Raw genomic sequence first — 26,242 nt, forward strand, 5'->3', positions numbered from 1 at the left:
TTACACCAAACACCAAAGGAAGGCCTAAAAGCAAAAGCCACATTCCACGACCACACCCACGCTGAGTTCAACGATTGGAGCACTCCTCGGGAGACTCGGAAAAACGAACCTTCGTCCAATACACTATACATGGTACCCTGCAAGGGGGTGGATTACACACCAGACTAATTTTGACAGAAAATACTTCACCTTCTAGCGCAGTTGGTTATGCTATTCTGATCCCTTATCGTTCACGGAAAAGACGAAATTTTGCATCTATCTCTACTGCACTTAATCTTTCTTATTTTATTGATACGATCTCTCCTACTGTATTACGATGGGGAAAATAACACATTTTCAATATCATTACTAAAGAGACATCCTTCCACTCCATGCAAGAGGTTTTATCTGTAATTTAACCTTCGCTCCATGAGTGATTCCCTGCCTAGCTACTCTTATTTATATAGATAAGCTACTCAGTTTATCATAACAACGTTTTACAAATCCAGCTCCTCTACGCTACGCGCGGTCCAAATCGCCAATCAATCCAGGCCCATGCTCCATATCCCCTATATTAGCAGCATATCATATATGAGGCCTAACGAGCAGCTTCAGCAAGAGATAACACTTCGCTTATACCTTTTCATCTCATTTACCCAATACTCTCCTAATAAATCCTATTTTGTGTTACCTTTTCCACTCATTCATCGTATATGTTTCACCCACGAGAGGTCGTGAGTGAGGATAACACCTAAGTATATGATCGAATCTACACTTTCTATTTCGTTAAGATGCCAAGTGACAGTGATATCCAGTGATACAGTGGTATGGTGTGACTTATTAACATTTGGTTCAATAGTTTCAGCCTCAACTTTGTGGAAGTTCATTTATTAACATTTATTTATTCCCGTGTAACATTTTACGCCCAGTGAAATTGAAGTGTTATCCATAATTAAAAAGAGACGTTATGTTTTCAAACTTTACAGTTTATATACTTCTCCCCTGTTCTTACGGGCGGTCTGCGGAGGGTTTTTCGGGTTCCCCCTCGGCCGCGTGCAAATGCCAGGCCAAAGCCACCCCGGAAAAAAAAGAGTTCCAGAATATTTTTGACATTTTTCTTTCAACAATCGCTGAACGCAAACTCCAACAGCAACCGCTATAGACCCCGAAGAGTTGTATTGCCTATAACAGGGCTTCCTTGCCAGTTGTATTGTTATAATTTATAAATGTTAGTGCTATCATTGTTCCTGCTAAAACTATGTACTAATGATTAGATAAATAAACACCTTTTGAATTGAATTCTATTTCGTTACTCCTGATGCATTGGGTGTTCGGGAGGCAACCGCCCTCATCTCAAAAGTTCATCAGTACGCACATAAGGTATAATTCTGATTGGATTAATTGAATTGAATCTACCGCCCATATACAGAGTGGATTCGGCCGTCAGCGACTACTTTTGTATCTTCACCTCAACAACTTCCTTGCCTCGCGGAACTTCAATGGGCGGAGACGAGCTCAAACCAACGGTGGAGAAATGGATCGGATCACTGGCGGCGGCCTTCTATGGCGAGGAAATGCAAGAGCCACCACCACACTACGATAAGTGCCTCCGTTCGGGGATGGACTACGCAGAAAAGCAAACAAACGTTTAAGTTGTTTGGACTGTAATAAAATAGTTTGGAAATGTCATTTATTTTTTAAGGCCGAACGACCATTACTTCGCGTACAACCCTTGTCATAAACCGAAAAAATGTACATGAGTTTAGGAGAAAATATGGCAAAAAGATATTATACGGTCCATTTTGATCCCAATCCCGAAAATAATTATAAACAGCAACTCCCTCCATCCTTCTCCACAACCACGTTTCCAAAACATCCAATCTACCTGTCCATACTTCTGCTTTAGTCACCACATTTCCGCGCCTTACATAAATACCCTCCAGATCAAAGTTTTGACGAGCCTTTCCATAACATCCTTACTCAATGTCCCTATCATCAACTCCCTCCTAATTGTGAAATACTCTTAGCCTGGTGCAATTCTTCTCCTTGCGTCCCATCTACTTCGACCATTTTGGTGCATAACACTTCCGAGATACGTAAACTGTTCCACCAGCTCTAGTGTTTGTCCTCCTATTGCATCGTTTAACCCCAGCCTTTCTGTTTCCGGAAAATCGCCTTTGTTTGAAAAAAACCTTTGTTTATTTTTGTTGATTCTCATCCCATATCTATCGCACTGAATTTCCAATTCACTAAGCAATGCTTGCAACCCTTAGGATGACTGACAAATCAGATCTTGGGTCATCAGCAAACCATAATATAATCTGATACCTTTCCGAATCACCTGTCATTTTCCATGTATACCTACGCCATTTGTGGTGTGTAAACCAAGTGTAGGTGATGACTAGCCCCTCTCTCCTGCAGAACTCAACTGCTTTCTCCCCGCGGTCATTCCTTGCGCCTAAACCGTAGTCCCCCACCTCATCACCATTCTTCCTTCGCCTACCGTCGCATTCCAATCCCCCATCACTATCAAATGTTTCCCTGAAGACACACGCGATTATTCCTCTAATTGATCGTATATCCTATCGACCTCTTCCTCCTTATGGTTGCTCGGTGGCATGTATACCTGAACAATGGTCAAGTTCGTCGGTTCTGCTTCAATCTCTACTAGTGATATTCTAACCGGTGCTTGGTCTATGTTTACTACGTTCCTTCCTACCTCATAATTCAATATCATGGCAACCCCTCGTTGGCTCTCGTCCCCGCCGCTGTATATTATTCTATACTTATCAATCCAGTAATCCCCGCTATCCTTCCATCTCACCTCGCATAGACCTAAAATATCTGCATTTCCTCTTTCCACCTCCAGCTTTACATTCTCCAATTTTCTTGTCCTCAACATTCCACGTTCCTATTCTAACTAATTCGGTCTTCTTCTTCTGTCATGCTGCCGTCGGATTTGCTTTGCTATAGACTTAAATTAGTGTTACGTTTCCACCACACATTGCATCAACATCACCGCTGGCTTAGCCAGTCTATTCAGTTTTTGGTTGTGTGGGCGCATTTTCCCTCCGAATTGACTAGCACCTTCTATCACTGCTCAGCCCCTGACGAGGAAACTCGATGGCATATAGTATAGCCCAACAAGTTTTGAAATTGAAAGGATTATTCAATAACTGGCTCTTTAAAATAAGTACGGTGTTTTCAGAGAAGCCAAAACATAAAAAATCATACTAAAAACTACTCATCATCTTACATCAATACTAACATTTTAATAATGGTAAAACATTACTTTCAAACGACATCTAGGTTAAAAACATACAAAAAGAGCGAGGATAAGACTTAGGCACCTTTCCACAAAACAATCGTTTCATTTCTCGATTAAATTCAATAGAGTCAACAATTTGAATATAAAAAATATTTCGCAGGGTGGACACATCAAGGATATCAATATGCTAACAACGGCCTGTCCCAAATATCCTCGACTGGTCGGTCGTCACCACCCTGCAGGGCAAGGGATTATTTAAAGGGTGAATTCTGCGGGCGGTGCCGTTGTACAGCAACAACCACACTAGATCCGCATTTGTCGAACGCATATTGCACACATACGCCGATCAATTGCGGACCTATACGTGAGACGATGTTTGTTTTATTATTTCAAAGTGGTAATAAATTCTTGGAGAGTTCCCCGGGGAAAGTGAATTATTGTTCCAGATACTAGGTCGGTCGATGGTCCTCACAACTTATATCTACGTACGGTCAGTAATCACCCCAATGGTTTATTGCAAGGAGTGTAAATACATCAATGGAGAGAGGAGCAACAGAATATGAAAGGTTTCAAGAGACTGGACCAGGAATATTAAAGGCGTTCCGTGAGGGAACTAAAGGTGGGAGAGCCTGAACCTTGTCAGTACAACTTCTCTGGCTTCACATTCGTGATCCGAGATGCAACGCGTTTGCAATTAGACTGAGAGGTTGCGTTAAGTTTCTTCGATAGCTTTTTGTAGGCTTGAGCTTGGCTTTGTGGCGATGGTTGGTCAAGCGAGGAAAGGCACTGCCTTGCTTTGGTCGATTCTTGGAGTTGTCTCACCTCTCTCTCATTTCATCATCTGGGAGTTATTCCTTCATCCGATTCGATAAGAAGCCACGGCGGGCGCTGTCACGTGGTCGCATCGACTCATGTCCAAAACACATAGTAATTTTCCATTTAGACTTACTCACTGCCACCCTCATTTTTCTAATTATTATTAATACACGCTTTTTCACTGTAACACTAATTTACCAACTTATTTCTGCGACGGATCACCAACACTTGACACAGATTGCGAATGAGGAATCACGACTGAAATCGAACGCCTTACACCTTTAAACTCAACTACCCCGGGTGTCACAACGTGGACATTTGGAATATTCATTGAAACAAGAGCACTCCACACTGCTCTATCCCATCGCTCAATTTAAACTTTGGTGAAGTAATCGCTATGATTTTCCTTTCTCCTGGTGGATTTTCTTCTAGTTTTTCATTATACGTCCAGTCCATAAAACCGCAGCATGAAACCAAGTTTCCTAGAAGTTCACCGCCCCCCATTTTTGTAAATTGCGATGCCAATGAAAGGCTGAAGGTAAGAGGGACGACTAAATGTCGACTATTTTGGACTTCCTTTATTCTATCCCATCTATGTTTAACTCAATGGCACGTTTCCTATTTCTAGACATAGATATTTGCATAAAAAATGAATGATAGAGTTTCATAAGCGCAAATTTTATTTTTTTTCGCAAACATATCTTTCTGGGAAAATAATTTCAGTGCTCAGTTGGCACGGCGTCAGAATTGTCGCCAGCACAGTTGATTCGACTCAACCTAGTCTTCCCGACTCGCGTACCCTGATGAAAGAAATGCCAAGAAATATCCTAACGTTGGTATAGTCAAATAAATAACACTAATACAGTAAGTTATTTCATTTGAACTAATTGCGAAAGCACTCAGCACTTAAGAGCTTTCGCGAAAAAAGTAAAAAATAACCCAGTTGTCTACTTAATAAAATGCCAAGAGTGGCTACTTTTCCTAATGCATATTTTTTGACGCACGCAAGCATATGACAATTTAAAGAAATAGAATATTGCCACATGTAACGCGCTGCAATTTGACAGCGGAGAAGCATAAAGCATGTTTACTTATATGAAAATGGATAGCACTTACGATACTCATGAAATACATTGACATAATTACCAACAACGTTAACGATGTTTTCGTGAATACTTCGAGGCATTTTCTACAATTATTTTCAATTGATGGAATGAAAGAATGATAACCAGCTACAGTTTTTCGACTCACGGTGGCGCAATGAAATCCGAATGTATTTTTTATCCCGTGGAGTCAATTTCATACATGTGCGTGTATTTAGTTATATATAGATATATATATAACTCTTATGTAAAGTCTAACGGGTATAAATAATAATGTATATGAGGTAAGCAGTAGTAGACAAAGACAAACACACAGAAAAGAGACTCACTAGGTTTCGAATTTTCGGTGGTCCACGCCAGCTTTCTCAAGGAAGAGAAGGACAGAACTGAGGAAAAGAAATATATATATATATATATATATATATATATATATATATATATACACACACACATATATATATACATATATATATATATATACATACATATACACACACCCACACACATGTACGTAAGTTTTCCGTGGGCGGCGCCAAGAGGGCTCGACCGAGAGGAGTGGGCGCCGCCTCCGTTGTAAGACCATTTGCCCCTAGCTGGCGACAAACATACACTGCAGAGTCCATAAATAACGAGCTGGCGAACGGGAGAATAACTAGAGGAGCATTCAATACCTGTATCCTTTGTGTAATGCAACGAATCGCGTGTTTCAACAAATTACCACCAAACGAATTCGCACGCGCTCTAAGAGAATGATTTTCCGGGAAATGTATAAAAACTTATCTATAAATACACTTGTCGATAGAATACAGCCGTGTTCAATACAAATTCGATCTTAGCCAATACTCTCCATTTTTCTCACCAAAATATTTTTACCTCGATACATACGAATCGAAAATCCTGCCTCATTGATATTATATATTAGGATGGCCACATTATTTCAGGAAGACATTAATTTCTTCTCAGTACTGTACCCTTGAAGAATGTTTGAATTGCACACTAATCGCGCAAATTACGGGCGTATAAGAAAACTAGGTGGCCGAGTTGCGATCAAGTCGCGAAACCACGCCAGAAAATGTTAATATACTTTCACCTTTGAAACGTTGGATCCAAGAACGTTAAGCAAAACTAATTTTAAACATGATAACGGATCTTTAGATCAAAAATACATTTATTTTCCTGCCACATACCTGTGCAAGAACCAAAATGTAACAGCCTAGAGACGCTACACGTGACATGTGGCTAACGTTTGGGACACCGATGATTTAGGAGAAAAATTAACTTTCATGCAATAGATGGGATTCACACACGAAAGTTCGCACACATTAACGTTGTGGTTTCGCAAATATTTTACGACACGAAATCGACACGTATCTTACATTTCAACTCATCAAATAATCTCGTAATTACCCATTGAGTGGCTCGTGCGTCAAAACATCAGCGTTTACATAATAAGACGGACGAGTAAATTAACACTCACGAGAAATCGGGGGAAGCATATTGGCAAAAGGTCTGTAGGTAAAAAAACAGGGCGTCACAACGAATGGAATGAAGGTGGTCGACAACTGAAGAACATTCCGGCATACACGGGGGGGGGGGAGTTTAGATTAGATGGGGAACGAGCCTTCCGTGAATGTAAAGCTACTTTCCTGATCAGACAAGGTGGATATAGCCAGGAGTTTGTACAAAAAAAATATGCATTCAACAAAAATTGGTAGGAACTTAATGCATGGGAAAGTTTAAAAATAAAAATTACTCTCGATCCCCAACGGCGATTAGCAACTTTTATCATTTCAGTCCCTTACGACGACGTACAAACAATTTTGTCAACAAAATTCATAACTTCTAACGCAATAATTGATTCAGAACTTCAATTTTTTAGCAGAGCACACTTTTCATGAAGATATTTTTAAAAAGCTATACAATTATCAATTCCATAGCAGACCGATTACGTTAAAATTTTGACACAAGCATTTTATATAGAGCTTCCACTAGTCGAGTTCAAGGTATCACGATCTACCTACCAGTGTGACATAAGCAAACAGTTAGGTCCTAATACGTCGACCCGCCCACCCCTCACTAATCTCGTATCAGCTGGCCGCAACAAGACAATAGGATTGTGCACCCGACTTGAACAATCCCAATTGCCAATATAGTGAGTGACACACCCCCATGCTATCCCCACCGGCATTAGGTCAACACCGGAAGTGGTCTGACACTCGCAGCCGCCGATCAATTCCCACCTCAATGGCATGAAAATGATGACATAGAGCACTAACCAAATTAAAAGAATAGATATTTGACATCATGCGCAATTTTTCTTTTAACTAACGAAGTGGTCGCCAAAAACAGGCATTCTTGCATCAGTATACATCAACTACTTCTTCTACAGTCCACCAACAACAATATTTTTATTCCGAGATAAACAGCACAGTCCACATTTTTTTCCCGAGGTAAAAGTTAATATGCATCGCTAAATAGTAAAAAAAACTTTCCAACGAATTTGAAGAACTATAAAAAATTATCATAACCAAAAAATACCACAGAAACAAATCGCGACAGGTGCGCATGAATCCGTAGGGCATGTGTTACGTCAACTCTCACGGTTAACGTCACTGCGCAAATTTCTCTATGACCACGAATAAAAACAGAATTACTTACCAAATGCAGTACGGTGTTCACAACTTCGCGGTTTGACACCTGTCCAACTTCTATCAGCCCAATAAGCACAGCAAACTTCAAGTTGTCGTTCATTGCCATTCTCACCACATCTTCAGGTCTTTTAATGTCACTAATTGGGGGGTTGAGTGAATCAGCCATGGTTTATCAGCTTTAAGTAACGGTAAGGAACCAGGAATGATGATTATCTCCGCTACGGTTCACCTGATCACTGTTTTCACCAGAATACATGAAAATCACACCCTCGTACGTCTGCCATATTGAAAACTAGAATGGTTGCTTACTACGAGTCAAAGCAGAAACTTTAGTACATAAAATAGATAATAATGATTTATTTTAACATCAAATAAAACATTTTAGTGATCGCATTTTTCATGGATACACATTATGTTTTTAATGAAAATTAAAGGTATATATCAACTTGAGTTAGTTGAAGAGCGACATGCCAATCGGAGAGCAATTGTCAACATTCAAAGATGGCTGCTGTTGAAGCTTGTAAGGTGCAGGTAAGATGTAACCAAATATTTACTACTTAAATTGCTACGTACCTAGTGAGGTAATTAGTACTCTGACAGCGTGAATGTCATATCTATCATTCATGATCATTTCCTCCGTGAAGCTTGCTGATGGTTGAATACTGGTTTGGGCGTTGTCCCAGTTTGTGAAAAAGTCATTTGTGCACCTACCGGTTATGCGTCATTCCATGCTGGATATGCTCTCCCTATATGATGTGATTAATGAATATCAATTTATTGGGTCTTTTATAGGATGGGAACAACATTAGAAACCTGAAATTGTCTGGACATGTAGGATTTGACAGTTTACCTGATCAACTTGTCAGCAAATCCGTTCAGAATGGCTTTATTTTCAATATCCTTTGCATTGGTAAGAAACGTTCATCTGTTCGCTTACGTTAATGAACAGCCAATCTATATTTAAGTATGGAATGTTCTTTGACGTGCTTTGTACTTTCAGGTGAGACTGGCCTGGGAAAGTCCACCCTAATGGACTCGTTGTTTAATACTAGCTTCGAATCGACGCCTGCCCCTCATACCCTCCCTACAGTAAAGTTAAAAGCCCATACATACGAACTCCAAGAGAGTAATGTAAGGCTTAAGGTACGTTGGTAATATTAACGTCCATTTACTTGCTGTTTGCGAATGATGAGTTCTTATTCAAACCTCCTTTTTTTAGCTTACCATTGTTGACACCGTTGGTTATGGCGATCAAATAAATAAAGAAGATAGCTTCAAAGCTGTGGTGGATTACATTGACGCTCAGTTTGAAGCATATCTGCAAGAAGAATTAAAAATAAAACGATCCCTACCTACATATCATGACACCAGAACACATGTATGTCTGTATTTCATTTGCCCCACTGGTCATGGGTATGTATGCCTTTATTTTTTCCGGATTCTTTTGTTTTTATTGATATTTTATTAATATGCATAGATTAAATATTGTAGTAAAGAATATTATGTTTTTAAAAAAATAGTGCAATTACACTTGGCACTCTAGTAGGTATTAGCATACTGGTGAAAAGTTTCGTAGCTTATTATGAAAATCGAAGTCTTCTGTTGTCATTGTTTTATGTATTGCTCGATGCATGTTTCTTTCTATAGGCTTAAATCTATTGATCTGGTTTGTATGAAAAAGCTAGATTCCAAAGTCAACATTATTCCTATTATTGCCAAGGCCGACACAATATCAAAAACTGAGTTACAGAAGTTTAAGGTATGCTGTGAAATTACATATCGTAGTGGTAAACTTGCATGACTGTATTTGTGTCTCCAAAATGACTCTCGTTTGATGACGGAATATGACTTCTTGCAGGCAAAAATCATGGCCGAGTTAAGCAATAATGGGGTGCAGATTTATCAGTTTCCCACAGATGATGACACCGTCTCAGAAATGAACACTACAATGAATGGTCACACTCCATTTGCTGTTGTTGGTAGCACTGACTTTGTAAGGGTTGGAAACAAGATGATGAGATCAAGGCAATATCCCTGGGGTACAGTACAAGGTATGTTCTTGAAATATCTTGTAAAGTGAAAGTATTTGAAATACTCTTTATTATTATTGCGATGAAGTCATCTTGGTATTCCTGAAATCTTTGTATCATTTTCCCTCTGCCATTGGCTGAACTCGCCCCATGAAATGAACACCTTCTAGAATTTATTACCCCTGAATTATTCATGTTTAATTCAAAAAGGTGGCATGGCAGCATTGGTGTGCATTACCAGAATAATTCAACTGCACACAATTGGTGTGTCCGTGTAGAATTCTGTCTACATAATTAGTCTATAATGCTCATAGGCACTTAATCCTTTTTTAATTGCAGTGGAAAAGTACTTCATACTAGGAGGTCTAATTACTCTATCCAAATAAGTATTGTTTCAAAATCACTGTAAAACAAACACCCGGAATTGAAATACTTATATTATAACAGTTGGTGGAATTCTCTGCCTAATTAATGAAAAGAAAAAGCATACATTTCATTCTTTAGAGTGAAATATAATTCTTAGTTTTTGTGTCGATAAAGCTGTTCAAGAAATAATTTTCATGGGAAAGTTACAGCCACTGCCATTTTGCCATTTGAGACAGTTGATATTAGATTTTTTTTCTTACAGTGGAGAATGAAACTCATTGTGACTTTGTAAAGCTCCGAGAGATGCTGATACGCACCAACATGGAAGATATGCGTGAAAAAACTCACTGTCGGCATTATGAGCTTTACAGAAAGAAAAGATTGGAGCAGGTAACTAATACCTTTTCCCTTTCACTAGCATTTTAAAATCTGATATCTGTTCAGCATGGATGAAAGGAGCACAGTTAGATGAGGGGATAGATTTGCTGATGACATATATTGACTGATAATGCCTAAAGTAAAAAGTTCCAATACCGTTCATCGTTGGAAAATTCACCATTTTGACGTTGAATTAGCAATTGTGCGCAAGTTTTGTGAAGCTCCTGTCACCGTCTAAGCTGACCTGAGTTATGAATGTGAAGGAAGAGTTGAATGTTAATTTCCAATTGAAGATGCTTGAAGCAGGGTTTTTTTCTTTTACCATCTTCAAACCTGGGAAAATAGTTTGAAATTTAAATTTCTAGATTGTACCTTACATGCGTCTCCTTTATAATGTTGATGAATTTTTAGTAGAATTTTAGATGTTTAAAATGATTGATATTTTGAACCCATGCTTTTTTCTATTATTGTAGTGGTCCATATTCAAAACCTTACCACCTTAAAAATATTTCTGTCGTACCTAAATTAACACCGGTAGCCATAGTGGCTGAAGAGTAAAATCCACCCCTGCGCCGGTCCAAATGCTTTCAGTTGCCTCCTTGAAGGGTATCTTCCCATACATTAGTGGATGAATGTTTTACTATGTTCATCCTCATTTGTTGCCAGTGTCTGATGTGGAAGTTGATTGTCTTTGCATATTTTGGAAGTAACATTCACGGTGAAGTTCACTGCAGAGAAATTGGTTCTTTTCTAAAAGTGAATTGAATTCTTACATGCAACACTGCAGTGGAGAGTCAAACCTGCAGGCAGTGCTTTTTAAAATGAAGAGAACATTGTTTGAACAAGTTTAAAATATGTGGAGTTTTACTTGTGGACCCTGGGACTGATGACACTGGAGAGAGAGAGAGAGAAGAGGCCAACTTTCTCTCTCTGGAGGGAGCGTCATCTGATCCATCATCTCATTTTCCCCATGGCATCTTACAGATGGGCTTTAGTGATGTAGACTCGGACAACAAACCCGTCAGTTTCCAGCAAACGTTTGAGCAGAAGCGGAGCAACCACCTCCTTGAGTTGCAGCAGAAGGAGGATGAGATGAGGCAGATGTTTGTCGTGCGGGTTCGAGAGAAGGAGGGGGAGCTGAAGGAGTCGGAGAAGGAGGTGAGGGAATATTAATATATGAATATGCCTTTGGGAGTGGCACGCCTCTGCTAAACAAAACCCTCTCTCATGCTTGAGGTGGCGCTCAGTAATTGCTTTGAACATGAAATGATGTTTTGAGGTCATTTGGTAACTGCAAGCATGCCTTCCTCCCATGTCCGTCTACTTTCTACAGGGTACGGCAGTTAAATCCGAACAAATGAAACTTTTGTTTGAAAGCAAATTTATCTAAAAAAATACCAATGAAAATGAAAATCCTTTCACATACAAGTAGTGGTATCTGTCGAGAGTAACATTACTCAATGTAATTACTCCCTTCAGCGGCAATGACCGCCTCCAATCTAGTCCTGAATCGATCACACACACTCTTTAAAACAGCGCTGTCTATATTCGCGGATGCTGCTACGATATAGGTGCATAGAGAAGTGACATTAGGGTGCCTCGTCTTATTGCTAACTCTTTCGGCTATGCTGCAAACATAATAGTCAAGGGGGTTCAAGTCTGGGCTATTCCGGGGCCAGAACTCCTTTGACCAGAACATGTCAATGTTATCTGAGAGCCAGTTTTGGGCTAAATGACTCGTATGAGCTGGTGCAACGTCCTATTAAAAGACATATTGTGTCTCCGAGGCCACAGATACCATCCATGGTTTCATGATATTCTTCAAAATTTGCAAATTCACAAAATTTTGCAAAATTCCTCTGAAATCAGCACCTGAGCGTTTCCTCATCGGGTTAGCAAAACCTTCCCCAGACTTCTCCCAAGCAGTTTTCATGGCCACAACAGTTGATCTGGGGTGCCTGAAGAATAGAACTATTTCACCGGGCAAATGACCAGGGCGAACACTTACGACCTTAGTGGCTCTCCAAATGCACTCCATACTTGGACGTAACATTTAGGCCATTTTCAGGTTTTGGCTATTTACTAGATGCCTATCGCTTTCAAGAACGCCGATTGCGATCTCCAGTGGAACTACGATATGTCAGGAAATTCAAATTGAAATTTGTTAAGATTTAAGCACCGTCCCCTGTATGTCACCTCACTTTTTATCTTATTAACTTTTCCCTCCCACTCTTGACTTTGATGTTTAATCCTCATGGTGAATGGGTTTATTCAGTCTCCTGCAGTTTCTTGGATTTAGCATTCTCTTCTTTGTGGTATTGCACCCATCTTCTCAAATCAACTCAGCTCGGTAATTTTATAAAATTTTCAAAACACATCCTTCTTAATGTATGTTAAGGTAGGAGTGGCGGAAGAGAGCTTGTTCTTTTTTAATGAAAAGGAGGGATATATATTGCCATGCAATAATTTTTCTTTGTTCAAAGTTCAAGCTCTTATTTAATTTTTGCTTCCATTGACTTAATTACTTTGATCCATTGTATTTTTGCATCATTAATTTCCTGTCTCATGATAGGCCCTTAAATAATGGCAATTGCTAATGCTGCTGCTACTATCCTAATGATGTTGATGTACTAATGGTTGTGTGATATTGTACTTTTTCTTCGGAACCTGCATTTGTTTCCATAATCATTCTCATCAATGAGTAATTTTTCTTCTGAGTAGCGGAGGTATTCTTTAAATACAGAGACCTACTCTCTCAACTTTATTCATCGCATAATCATTTCTATTCATATTAATCCATTTGATTTCCATACATTAACAATTCTGATCGATAAACATGAATTAAGCCTCAAGATTTTGATCCTGCTAAGTGCTATTTTACGGATTGTGATGCTCCTGGAGTTTCTACTCTCAGTTTAATTATATAAATAGATTTGGTTTCTTTGGGCCAATCATGTAGTTGTTTTTCAATCCGGCTAGTAACTCTAAATATTGAACAATTGTCAGTATTTGATCTGTTCATAAAGGTTCAGGACTTTTGAATGTGCAAGGGTGATTTGAAAAGTTCACCAATTCAAGAGAGGTGTATGACTAGGACTTATCAAATATGTTGTCGCTTTGTAGCGCAGCTCCTGTGGGAAAGCACACCAAGTTACCGCCAGATCTCTCTATAACTCAGTGATCAGAATTTGTTTGAATAGAACTATTTCAGTAAATTCAGAAAAATATGTTTGCCAGAATATTGTGTGTTGATTAAATGTTATTTTATGAAATGCAAATTGCCTCTGGAGACTAAAAAAGAACTCGCTAACATTACTATGAATCTAAGACTTTCAATATAAGTAAATAAGTAATAAGTTATTTCATAATTATCGTGGTGGCCAACTGACGCTGAACATTCTGGGTGTTCTGAATCATTTATAGAAGCCGTGATGATATGAAGATGGGCTATTGAAGAATGAAGGCATGTGGGATGGGTAATGCTTCAGTCATCTCAAATGAATGTTTACATATTATTTTACGCATCAATATTTTGTCACAAGGAGGCTATCAGCAAGATGGGTGCTCTCATAGCTCTCATTTGACCGAAAGCAAAGTCATGTGACATGTTCCATGGCTGTTTTGCAGCTCTTTCAGTGAAATCCTGAGGACTTAAGACTTCGCTTCATCACTGTGGATGTGATATGGATACTCTGCAACAGGCCTTATTAAAAAGAACCAAAGAATACGGAGGCCGTTCCTTCAAATGGGAAGTTAATGGAGACCAGTTTTTTAGGACTAGCTAGGAATAATATTGATTGGGGAAAGGCAAATACTTGTGTTGCATACTAAACAATGTTTGAAAATTGAGCTGCAAGAAAAAAATCTATGATTTCCTTAATGGAGACATTCCATCCAACTGCATTCTACCGATTCAGGCGAGATGTAGTGGAAGTTGGTCATTATGAGGAAAACAAATTTGCACTTTTCCACAGATTTATTTGTCAGGTGCAACGCGTTTCAGTTCATCAAACCATCTTCAGGTGGGGAAGACAGTCTTGCACCTGAAGATGGTTTGATGAACTGAAACGTGCTGTACGTTACAAATAAATCTGTGGAAAATTGCAAATTTGTTTTCCTCATAATTCCTTCCAAGCTATGTACAGGCTCACTCCTCCGCAGTTATTGAAAAAAGATTGAGAGTTTTACAATTTTAACTCGTACCTCCTATTCTCAATATATGGCTCCCTTGGATGACTGTCCGTTCAATAATATGAGAAATAAGTTGTCAGGAAGAGCATATCATTTAAATGAGGAAATGAAGTACGAAACAAATGCTGATTTTGCTGATTTGGAATAATTGCATTATTTGGGATGAACCACTGAAGAGGTGTTGGATGTGTATGAGCCTAAAACTATTATGGAAAATAGTTGATCCAAAACATTAATAATTGTTGTTTTATGCTTGGACTTTTCAAACCAGCCTCGAAAGATTTTTACTTATTTTAGGATAATTTGAAATTTATCATGATTGAGTGATGAGTAAAATATTTGCTACTGTCCTATATCTGCTGCCGCATGTGTTGATAATTGTAAGGGAGCATTACTAAGTAAAATCATTTGGAGACAAATATATGACAAGTTATAGTTTGCTTTTGAACATAGTGGTAATAAAAACCATAATGATAAGGTGAATAAATTCTTTGAATTGAATTGGCAAACTTCTAAATAATTATTTTTCGTGAATTTTTCCGTTCTTTTGAATCGCGGGTTTCGATTTGCCATTTTCTCTCCGGAACATCCTCAAAATGCGAAAAAAAACCCATTTTTTTTGTCTTTTCCCCCATGTTTTTAGCACATTAACTCAACTGCACCTCAATAAATAGCGATTTTTATATATTTTTCGTTATTTTAATAGTGGGATCAGGTATTACCTATTTGAGCTTTTAACACAAAAAATACTACCTTGATCAAAAAGTTCCCGGAATAACCACCGTGTGGCACTCCCATCGTTCCGATTTGAGTTCTGTTTTTTTTGTTAAATTGGTACATCTGTTGTTGATATTCCCTTTAAATCTTAGTGTCATAACTTGACATTTGCAAAAGTTACGTAGCCAAGAGTACATCTATCTCTGTGTGTGTTGGCGATTTTTTACAATTGCAGAAATGGATTTAAATTTGCAACAACGAACTTGTATTAAATTTTGCGTAAAAAACGGATTTAGTGGCGCACGGACGTTGGAAATGTTGGACTAGTGTTTCGGCAACGATTCTCTAAAAAAACGGTCGTTTACCAGTGGCACGAGCGGTTCAGAAGTGGTCGTGAGTCAATCGAAGATGATGAACGCAGTGGCAGACCATCGACATCGAAAGTCGGTGAAAAAATTGATAAAGTAAAAGAAATGTTGGTCAATAACCGCAAATTAACCATCAGAGAAATAGCGGAGGACTTGAACATTGCCTATGGATCCGCCCAAGACATTGTGGTTAATGATTTGGGTTTCCCTCGTGTAGCAGCAAAGTTGGTGCCAAAAGACCTCAATTTCATGCAAAAAAGAGACCGTGTTGACGTCGCAAAAGACATGATTTGCGAGGCTGAATCCGATCCCACATTCATCAAAAGGATCATTACTGGAGACGAGACGTGGGTTTATGAGTACGACACGCAATCCAGACATCAGGCAAGTGAATGGCGTTCACCAAATGAGCCGAGACCAAAAAAACCACGTCGTTTTCAGTCAAAAAAGAAGGCAATGCTGACGGTTTTCATGGATTGCAACGGTGTAGTGCATCATGAATTTTTGCCAGAAGGCCAGACAGTAAACAAAGAGTATTATTTGGGCGTTATGAGACGTTTGCGTGAAGCAATTCGCCGAAAGAGACCAGAAATGTGGGCAGAAAACTCGTGGATTTTGCACCATGATAACGCACCGTCGCACAGTGCTATCATTATTCGTAATTTTTTGACGAAAAATGCAACAAATACCATCCAACGGCCACCGAATTCACCTGATTTGGCTCCCTGTGACTTCTTTCTGTTCAATCGAGTTAAAAAACCATTACGGGGAACGCGTTTTAGCAGCCGAGAGGAAGTAATGGAAAAATCGCAGGAAGCACTGATGGACATACCGAAAACCGAATATAAAAAATGTTTCGAGGATTGGATCAAGTGGTGGCATAAGTGTGTTGCAGTCGATGGGGATTACTTTGAAGGGGACAATATAGATTTAGATAAATAAACTTGTATTTTTAATTTTCTGAATAAATTCCGGGAAATTTTTGATCAAGGTAGTATATATATATATATATATATATATATATATATATATATATATATATATATATATATACATATATATATATCTTGAAGTCGAAACTTTCGGGAGTTGCAACGCGCGACGTTAGTGAAAACATTTCATTTTGAGGAGAAGGGCTAAAATGTCCTTTTGATAGGCTAAATAGTTTAACATAATTCCGCCACATCACGCTGGAAACTTTTGACTCTAACTACAAAACGAAATTTGATAACCGAAACGGTTGATATAATTCTGGATGATATTATGGGAATAGTCAACCCCATCCGTACTCCTAAAATGGCCAAAGGATGGGTGAGGGAAATAAGAGGGAAAAAAGAAATTTGTAAATAAATTTAAAAAATAAATTCAATGAATACATAAATTCAATTTTTATTTATTTATATTTTATTTCGTGTGTTTTGCGGGCCACTGGTGCAAAGAGAATTTTCTCGCAAGCCCTGACCGGTGAGTGCTTGATAAGGGCCAATGCTATCTAGTACACCTTAGTCAGAGCGTTTCTTGTTATTATATTTTGGTTTAATCATTTCCTGTTCCAACCCCCCCTATATCATTTTATTTTCTTTTTGTTTCATTTTAATCATTTATTTGTTTTTATTTATTAATTTATCTTAATAATTTACTTATTTTTTATTTCTTTTTCCTTTCTAATTTCCTTCACTATATCCTTCGTTTTGTTAAATATATTATTTATAGGACTAGAGGACAAACTAGAACAAGGATAAGTTAAGTGCGATAGAGAAATAAAACCACATGCGTGCATAGAAATACAATATAAAGGACTACCATACCGTGATAGAAACGCTAATATTAAAAATGGCTAGTTAATTAGAAAATGGCTTGTAAAAATAGACAAGTATTGATTCAGTTATGACTTGATAGTAAATAGCTATTAAGCAGACTTTCCAATGAAAAAGTGTGAACTATAAAAATTAGACATCCATATTAGATTGGGTTTTTAATGGGTTTTCATAGTATGTTTATATAGGCTTACTTTCAACAGCTACGGAATAGAATTTGCAACAACGAAGATATCATACCTTAGCTTGTTCTTACCTGTTAAATTGATATTTCTAATGGATCCATTAAATGATTAAAATTGTTGAAAAAAGTGTTTCATAAATGATTAAAACAAGCCAATTGCACCGGCTCGCTTCGTGCTTTGGAAATGTCAGAATGGCTTGTTAATGGCTTTTTGTTAATGTTACCATTTCTACCAGGGTGCATATATAAGTGCAATTATGAATTTATTACTCAACGAGTGTTTTTGTTACGATTGTGTTGACGGATTGTTTCTGGAAAAAGGGATGCTTTGAAACATGGAGAGGTCAACATTTTACGTGGATAATAATTCATTAGCTTCAAATATTCATACTAGTGCTCGATTTTATAATACCAGATGCCCTACGCGGAAGTTCACATTCCATTTACTTTGTGCATTAAAATGATGAAAGGGACAAATATTAAAAATTAGATATTATCTATGCTTGTAGCATTATTTTATTGAATTTTAAAATTTTATTGAATGCGTATTATAGTTGTGGGCAAAGCCCTAGAGATTAACAGCTAGTCATTAAATATTTTCGTATTTAAAAGGGAGATTTGGAATCTTTGTTAAGATTAGTTTCTTAAGATTATTTGAATGCGTTCGCGTGAATAATACAGAATTATTGGCGCTTGATGAGATATTGTTGTAATGGATGCTCGGGATATTGTTTGCTTAAGTGAGCGGGATTGTTGCGAGGATTGTGCAGTTTGGATGAGGGAAATGTACGGTTGACAGTCAGTTGTCACTCGAGAACTGAACTGGAAAACCTGATCTGGCTATTAGAAATAACGAAAAAATATATAGAAATCATTATTTATTGACATGCAGATGAGTTTATGTGCTAAAAACATGGGGGAAAATGCAGAAAAAATGGGTTTTTTTTATTTTGAGGATGTTCCGGAGAGAAAATGGCAAATCTAACCCTGCTATTCAAAAGAACAAAAAAAAATACACTAAAAATAATGATTTAGAAGTTTGCCAAAAATTACCTGCATAACCTAAAAATTCTGTGAAAAATTCAAATATTTTTCCTCACCTCCATTTTGATTTTAAAAATCTTCAAAAAATCAGAATGTTCTTGAGCAGAAAAATGTATGTTCATGAATTTTTTCAGATTTTTTAAAGCAAAGGATCGCTCGGGAAAAATTTCTTTTGAAAAAAACATTTTTTGTGATAGGAGACCCCCGGGATCACCTAGGGAGCTAAATATTTGGCTAAAGGGGTTTTTAAATATTTACTTTCAAGTGCCCAATCCCAAATAAGAATCCAGTCGAATGCAGATTTTACCATTTAATCCCGCTCTAGCCTTTAACGTGATATTAATTTAAAAGTACCAATTGGAGTGAGTTTGGGCAAGTGATGCCCAAGTCTTCAGGGACCTAGGAGAGAGAACATTAAAGTAAATACCATGTGGAGGGAACTCTAATGGAAAGGTGATGCCTCAAGAAGCAATAGTCCATGTCCATCAGTCGATAAATGGGCCTATAATCATTTCCTTTCCCCCAATTTTAGTGAGAAAAATACCAATATGAAGTGTAGGCATTGTATTCTTTTCAGTGCAGAAAAGTTAGCAATGATGATTTTGCTTTCAATAAATGTGACATTTGAGTTGAATGAATCCTTGGCATGCTTGTGTACTTGACAAAAGGATATTGCCCAAGACCACTCCTGAGGTACGGAAAAGGATTGCAGTTAATTAGCATTAACATTAATTTGGAATAAATCACATTTTAGGTTGAGAATTCTTAAAAAGCATTTAACTTGTGTGTCAGTAGAAACATGTTTGATGATCGTACGAACTGTACAGAAGAATATATAATTGTATAAGAATGCAGTAAAGTTAATATTGTTAATTAATATAGTGTGTTAATGCTATATTAGTATATAAGAATAAAATAAAAAATAAGTGTGCCCTGAAAGAAATTTTCCATGGAAAGTTCCATTTATTTCAAATTATTTGGGTACTAGAGTGGCCTTTAGAATCTTTTTGTGCCAGAAAGTTTCTATTTATCCTAAAGGTGATATTTAATTCCTCTTGAATGAAACCCACTAGTTTTGTATAATCTAAATGTTAGTTTTCCAATGTGTATTCTCTCCAAGTTAATTGGTGTACTGATACACTTAATTCCATTTCTTCCAGTACTTTCACTGCCACGCAAATCCATTATCCATGTAGTTGAAGATCAGTTTCCATATGGAGTGGAATTTATTTTGTTATAACAATAATTTTCATGCAATGTAATTAGTTTGCCTCGAAAATTTTACTCGAGTTCCGATGATTGTTTTTATTAGTTCAAGGTTTGCCTCATCACCTCCAGCTCATGCTTGCCTTTATTTCCTTTGACTGCAGTTGCATGCCAAGTTTGACAAGTTGAAGAAGGACCACACGGAGGAGAAGAAGAAGGTGGATGACTCTCGAAAAAGGCTGGAGGAGGAGATGATTGAATTCAATCGTCGCAAGCAGCAGTTGCAGCAGCAAATGACGACAAGCAGTCACCACACACTCACCCTCGGCAAGACCAAGAAGAAGTGATCCTCCTCATCATCTCCTGGGAGGAAAGGCCTCGGAGAGTGGGACGGGTGTGTGTATCTGTGCACTCCTTGCACAAGAAAAGTGTATGCCACTAGATTTATCAATTACATGCTGCATTTCATTGTGGGTATCCATTTAAGTTTTAATAAATATCGTTTTTAATTATTCAAAGAACTGTCGGTTAGTTTGTAAATTTGTACATGCACTTGCTCGGAGAATTCTTGAATGGGTTGGCGGGCTGAAGTTCAGAGGCGTAGCCTGCAATCATGTGATGCATTGGGTGGGAGAATGTTGCATCTCCAGAGTGTTCCTGGGATTGGTATGGTGGATTTCCAGTGTCCCCACATTTGCTGTGACTTCCCTTCATTTCTGTAGTCTCAAGAGCTTCCTGATGATTTGTGTGGTAAAGAGACTTGGTTACTGCTTACCAATCTTAAAAGATTTCCTTGAAACTATTTATGAATCTCCCGTTAAGCGTGAAAATGCTGATTTTTTACCAAGATAGTCCGACTGTGAAAAGGGTCCGAAATGCGTCTGCTTTCTGCCTTGATTTTCAGTTTTATGTTGCCATTGGGCTGCTGAAAGAAAATGTCGATTAAAATTTTATTCGAATATGTTTCCATGGACATTAGTAGACAAGGATGAGGGCACACTTGTGTAAATTTAATATTTTCCTGCACCACCAAAAAGTGTCATCTTTTTCTTGTTTCGTCGATTTTTCTCAGTTGAAATGGCCCAAGGTTATGCTTTCAAATTTGGAACTCTGTGGATGCATTATGATGACTAAAATTAGGAATATCGGCCAATATTGCACATCCAGGATATGTGCCAAGTTTTATGGTTGATATTGAATGATCCAATCTACATAATACTGTGGAGTTGCTTCATTATGTTCTTTTGTTTTGGCAGATTTGTTTTCAGGGCATTTATTTATGACTCCGTCTGTTATCTTTGACTTTCCTCATATTTTTTTACCATCGTTTATATTCTGGTTAGAAGACATCAAAGCAACATATTCAAGCTTCAACTTCCCCATTTTCATCTTTAATGTTTGTAAATCAGAGTTAGAACTATGACACTTTTATGGTGGGCACTCCGATCTGAGCAATGAACTCTGTGCGCATATGAACAGTGAGAAAGGTGTTCCACTTCGGGCAAATTTATGTACAAATGGTAATCCTATGGCCAGGTCTTGATTAGGAATATGTTAATAGTATGTATGACTGTGGACCATCAAGGGATAATATCATATCATACACTGACAAATTTCTCTCCCCCACGCATAGCTTCAGTTTTCTTTATATGTAATTGATTGCTTAATTTATTGCTATTGATATTATGCTAGTACAAGTACAAATTAGTGAAGACAAAAGGTCTGAACATAAACAGATCAATGTGGTGTAACATCAATTCTTGTGTTCACAAAATTACGATTGGAAAATGCGGATGCATTGGGCTTTTGTAGCTTATTACTTGAAGCTGACTTGAACAGAATTCCTCCCCACTTCCTTTCACTTCCTAAAGTTATCTCAGCAACGCTGTTTTGTTAGCAGTCCTTGGCAAAAAAAAAAGAAACTGGGAAATCAAGAAGAAAGTGAAATTGAGAGTCACATTTAATATATAAGGCCACATTTGCAATTGTGCAAACATTTGCTTCCATATTTTATGTCTTGGTAATCATTTCCTATGACAATTCTTTGCACCCAAACAAAAATATTACAATTCATCTCTCAGCTTGGTAACCTGATTAGAGGATATACATTCTGCCCTTGCCAATGGAATTTTGAAATAATTTTAATCACTCATTTAAAATCGGTGTGTATTTGTTAATACTAAAGAGTTGTTTTTTTAATTTTCCTTACCGTGCTGAGAGACAGAATTAAGAATGCATTACTGTTTGGAATGTATGCGAGTTGAGGAAGTACCATGCTTAATTAATCACTTGTTTATGCTTAGTATGTGTGTTTATTTATTGTTCACGAACAGCCTCTCATTTAATCTGTTTTTAAATAAGCAGGATGTTCAGCAGGAGTTCACTTTTCTTGTATGATCATCATTTATAAAACTTTCATTTTGTTTGGATTTGAATACTACCTTGATTAATGGTACTTTCCCTTTCTCTGAAGTAAAAGTGTGCGTAAAGACTTCTTGGCTATATTTTAACTCCTAGTGATTGGGTGAAATGATGTGCGGGTCAGCTGGCCCCCATCCCTAATAGAAGTCAACAATAAGTTGCCAAAATATGAAAACATTTTTAAATCCTAGAAAGCATTCATTTACTATTTAGTTACAAAAGCCAATAGTTTTGTGCAAATATGAATCTACGCTGACTATATTGGAAGTTATATAGGCTAAACCCCAATGGTTGGTTCTCTTTAGTCGCGTAATAAAAAGGAACAATTTGAAATAATAATTACTTCACATATTGTGAACGTTACACCATATTGTTTTAGGTAGGAAAAAATATAAAAGATAAAATATTAAAATGCATTTGGATTCACCAAAAGTGCATTTATTTTATGGTAATGTTCACTTCATATTGTGGGCAACCAACGGGAAAGGCAACATTTTTGTGCATGACTGAATCTGGAAATTTTCCCTTTTGCCGATTTTTTCACTTGATTTAGCTATATTTGGAATCTGGCCGAGCCCGTGGTTCACGCAATTGGTTACTGACCAAGGTACCCTGGTTTAATTCTGGGTGATACCTGTGATAGAACTCAACAGCATCAGGCCTGTGACTTCTTATGGGTCTTTGAAATCTTCTTCCATGGAAACAGCGGATGATGTTCAGGGAATTAGGACCTGTCCCTCACTTTGATCCTGTCTGAATTCCATGACCTCTGTTGGAGCTTAACATGTAATAAATGTGCAGTACTTTCCTTGCCAATTAAGCCAGCGTTGAGTTTGATAATTATGGTTTAGATTTCATTGTCATATGCCACCATTTGTTTCCGAGCTTTAAATATTAGATCGTTTTATAAGTACCTATATTTATCTTTTCCTCTAACGTATCCTCTTTTCTTGGCTCTGTGCCTATTTCTTGCAGAAATTTTGGCAATGCTGCTATTATATTTTGTAATTAATTTGTTTGCATCTACGTTTGGGGTGTGCAGTTCATGGTGTCACTTCTGGCCATCAGTAAAGTGTGTCTAATCTCAATTTTTAATCAAATCAAAGGTTTTTTACAATCTGCTGTTTAAAATGTTTCCTCAGATGCACACATAAATGGTATCCAGTGTTGTTAATTTAAACAAGAATTGTGCCCAAGTCCAAATGGTGTGGCTTATTCTATCTAAATAATCTCAAGGGAAAAGCTTAATGGAAGCAGTGTGATTTTGTAATATTCTTATTCGATATCTTTGTTATTCCCACCAATCTCCTTTAACTGCAAAGCCTAGACATGTAATCTAAACTAATACGAGTAATTGTTTGATTTTGGTACATGGTGCCACTCCTAATCACTACCTGATGACCTAGAGCCAACCAATTATTTTTCATATTATGTAAGTCACTCGTATGTTGTTATTTTTCTAGTATCCTACCATTTAAGGTAGGTTTTGAATTGACACCAAGTGAGGAATTATACATTTCATAGTCTCGTCTAGGTAGACCACCTAATGCCACACACATTATAATAATCCTTTCTTCAATTCTGTGTACATTTGCTTCATTCCATACAACTGCTGCCCATCATTTTTCAAACCCAACCTCGCTTGCCTAAGGATCTCTCTATCACAGTCTCCAGCATTCCATTGTCAATAAAATGTTCTGCGTCTATCTTTGCTGCCTTCTTTAGATTTCTCCCAACTATCGTCTCTTCTCGCCCACCATGCCCAGCACTTCCTCATTTGTTTTCCTTTCTGTCCACTTTGTCTTCTTCTTCTTCCTCTCTATCCTTCTTCACACCCACATTTCAAAAGCCTATATTATAATCTATGCCTATCATCCTGCTTCAATGACCACATTTCCCATGCCATACAAATTTACTCCCTTCATCAAAGTTTTTAAGGGTCCATTCCTTTAAAAGTTTCTTTGCCAAACACAACAATTTTTATCCCCCTAATACTGGACCATCTTCAGCCAAAACAGTTCCATGATAGGTAAACTGTTCCAAATTGGCATAATTACATTAATATTAAATTGATAAATAAAATTCTATGTACAAAATAAAAGAATGACAAAAAAAGATTTAGTGACTTTGGAAGTCATCTTTTTGAGACTGTGATTCAAATTTTAAATGATAAATTCTTACGTTATGTGTTAATACAAAGTATTTCCAACAAAGGTGAAGTTACGCTATTTATTCAAATGTTCAGTGACATGGTTGTTTATGAAAGACCTAGTCTGCCATTGCCAACACGTTGGTGGTAATTCAAGTTTAATCTAATGGTTTCTCAGAAGGAGCACATTAGTAAATTATAATTTGATGTTTTTTGTAAATCTTTTTATGATGTTTTGCAGTAATAATTTCAGCATTGCACTACAAAAATGTCCATGCATTCCAATTTTCTTTATCCTATCCTGTGAATATGGTTCATATATTCTTATTTTTTAAATGGAATTGTAGACTATTTTTAATAAGCATGAAATTGTCTAGCAAAGAGTCATAATATTGTTAGAGTAAATAGGCTAAACATCATGTTCTTCCTGTTGGGGCAGTAATATTTTGTTCATGTAATATGAATGTTAATGGATAACTGCCGCTGTTACATCTGTGTAACACAAGAAGTCACTAAATATCAGCATTACTAGTAGTGCTCTGTAAAATCTCTTACAATACCTCTATTATTTAATAAAATTTTGTCGTCTTACGTGGTTGTCTTCATATATAACCTGAATCCATTACTAGTTAGTGTAGTGTATGTTCTCTCAGGGTAGGCATTTGTTCATACGTATGCGGAGGGCTTTTTCAGTGATTTGGTGATGGCTCTTGTTTGGTAGCATGCTATGGAGAATTACATGGTTGAGCATTATGGGTCTTGCATGATAATCATTTTGGCTATTAGGCCTATTGGCCATTGTTTGTTAAAAACGCTAACTATATCAATGGTTGTGTAAGCTATCAATTAAAATGCAGGGTATCTATGTGCCTGGAGCTGTGCACTATTTAAAAATTGCCATGAAATTCTGCAAAAGCGCTGAATTTATGAAAGATTACAATAATGAGCTCTAATTTTATTTCTTGGCAATTGATCAATGGAGCACACGGAGTCCAAAGAGTGAGAATTTGGGAGCTTACTGGGCTTGAACGCTAAGTTTCGATTTCCTCCTAAGAAATGAGTGACAAATAATGGATGCTCTTTTTATTGCATTTTGCTTCTTGAGGTGATTCTCTTTCTCAACAGAACTTTCTCTTAGTTGCTCGTGTCAATTGCAGAATCCAATATAGCACTTACGGAGTCAGAATAGGAGTATCTAGAAATAGTTTTCGCATCAATGCATGGATTTGTTGTCTTGATCATATTTAATGCACAGGTTCTTTTGTTTCCACTGTTGAATTTTGAAAGTTTTTCACTTTTATATTCCGTGTAAGTTAATGGAATGATGCAGAATTCGAATATAGAAATACAAATTTTTTGATGAGTATCTCGAAAACTGTAACTTTATTGCATCACTAGCATTATGGTATTTAAGTTATATGGATGCTTCTTAAAATTTGCAATAATGTGGTAGGCAAGTTGGTTGGCACTCAATTGATTACCGATAATCAAGAGTTCATTGCTGTTGAACTTCGGTTGCCAATCATTTTTTTCATCCTATAGCTATGGAGTCAC

The 26,242-nt window shown here is 37.3% G+C and overlaps 2 protein-coding genes across 9 annotated transcripts in view; one reads left to right on the forward strand and one right to left on the reverse strand.

The window, feature by feature from the left end:
- rg (A kinase anchor protein rugose) overlaps positions 1 to 8,086 on the reverse strand; it is a 1,244,182-nt gene extending 1,236,096 nt beyond the window's left edge. For all 8 annotated transcript variants that reach the window (XM_071597013.1, XM_071597010.1, XM_071597012.1 and 5 more), the window contains exon 1: positions 7,825 to 8,086. In XM_071597013.1, the coding sequence (XP_071453114.1) occupies positions 7,825 to 7,983 (159 nt within the window). In that variant the 5' untranslated portion in view covers positions 7,984 to 8,086. The remainder of the gene's footprint in view (positions 1 to 7,824) is intronic.
- A 165-nt stretch (positions 8,087 to 8,251) lies between these two features.
- Septin2 (septin 2) lies at positions 8,252 to 25,279 on the forward strand. Its single transcript, XM_071597014.1, has 9 exons — positions 8,252 to 8,348; positions 8,610 to 8,727; positions 8,818 to 8,960; positions 9,037 to 9,230; positions 9,465 to 9,576; positions 9,676 to 9,868; positions 10,476 to 10,603; positions 11,576 to 11,749; positions 20,283 to 25,279. The coding sequence occupies exons 1-9, from the start codon at positions 8,319 to 8,321 to the stop codon at positions 20,463 to 20,465; spliced, it is 1,275 nt and encodes a 424-aa protein (XP_071453115.1). The 5' UTR covers positions 8,252 to 8,318; the 3' UTR covers positions 20,466 to 25,279.
- Positions 25,280 to 26,242: the final 963 nt, after the last annotated feature.

Source organism: Hetaerina americana, unplaced genomic scaffold, assembly GCF_022747635.1.
Source record: "Hetaerina americana unplaced genomic scaffold, ioHetAmer1.1.p SCAF_8, whole genome shotgun sequence".
NCBI lineage: Eukaryota > Metazoa > Arthropoda > Insecta > Odonata > Calopterygidae > Hetaerina > Hetaerina americana.

Bases quoted from the DNA above. Each gene is read 5' to 3' on its own strand.
- Septin2 (XM_071597014.1), top strand. From the start codon at position 8,319: ATGGCTGCTGTTGAAGCTTGTAAGGTGCAG. The intron at 9,231-9,464 runs GTATGTATGCCT...TTCTTTCTATAG, and splicing joins ATTTGCCCCACTGGTCATGG to GCTTAAATCTATTGATCTGG. The intron at 9,577-9,675 runs GTATGCTGTGAA...GACTTCTTGCAG, and splicing joins CTGAGTTACAGAAGTTTAAG to GCAAAAATCATGGCCGAGTT.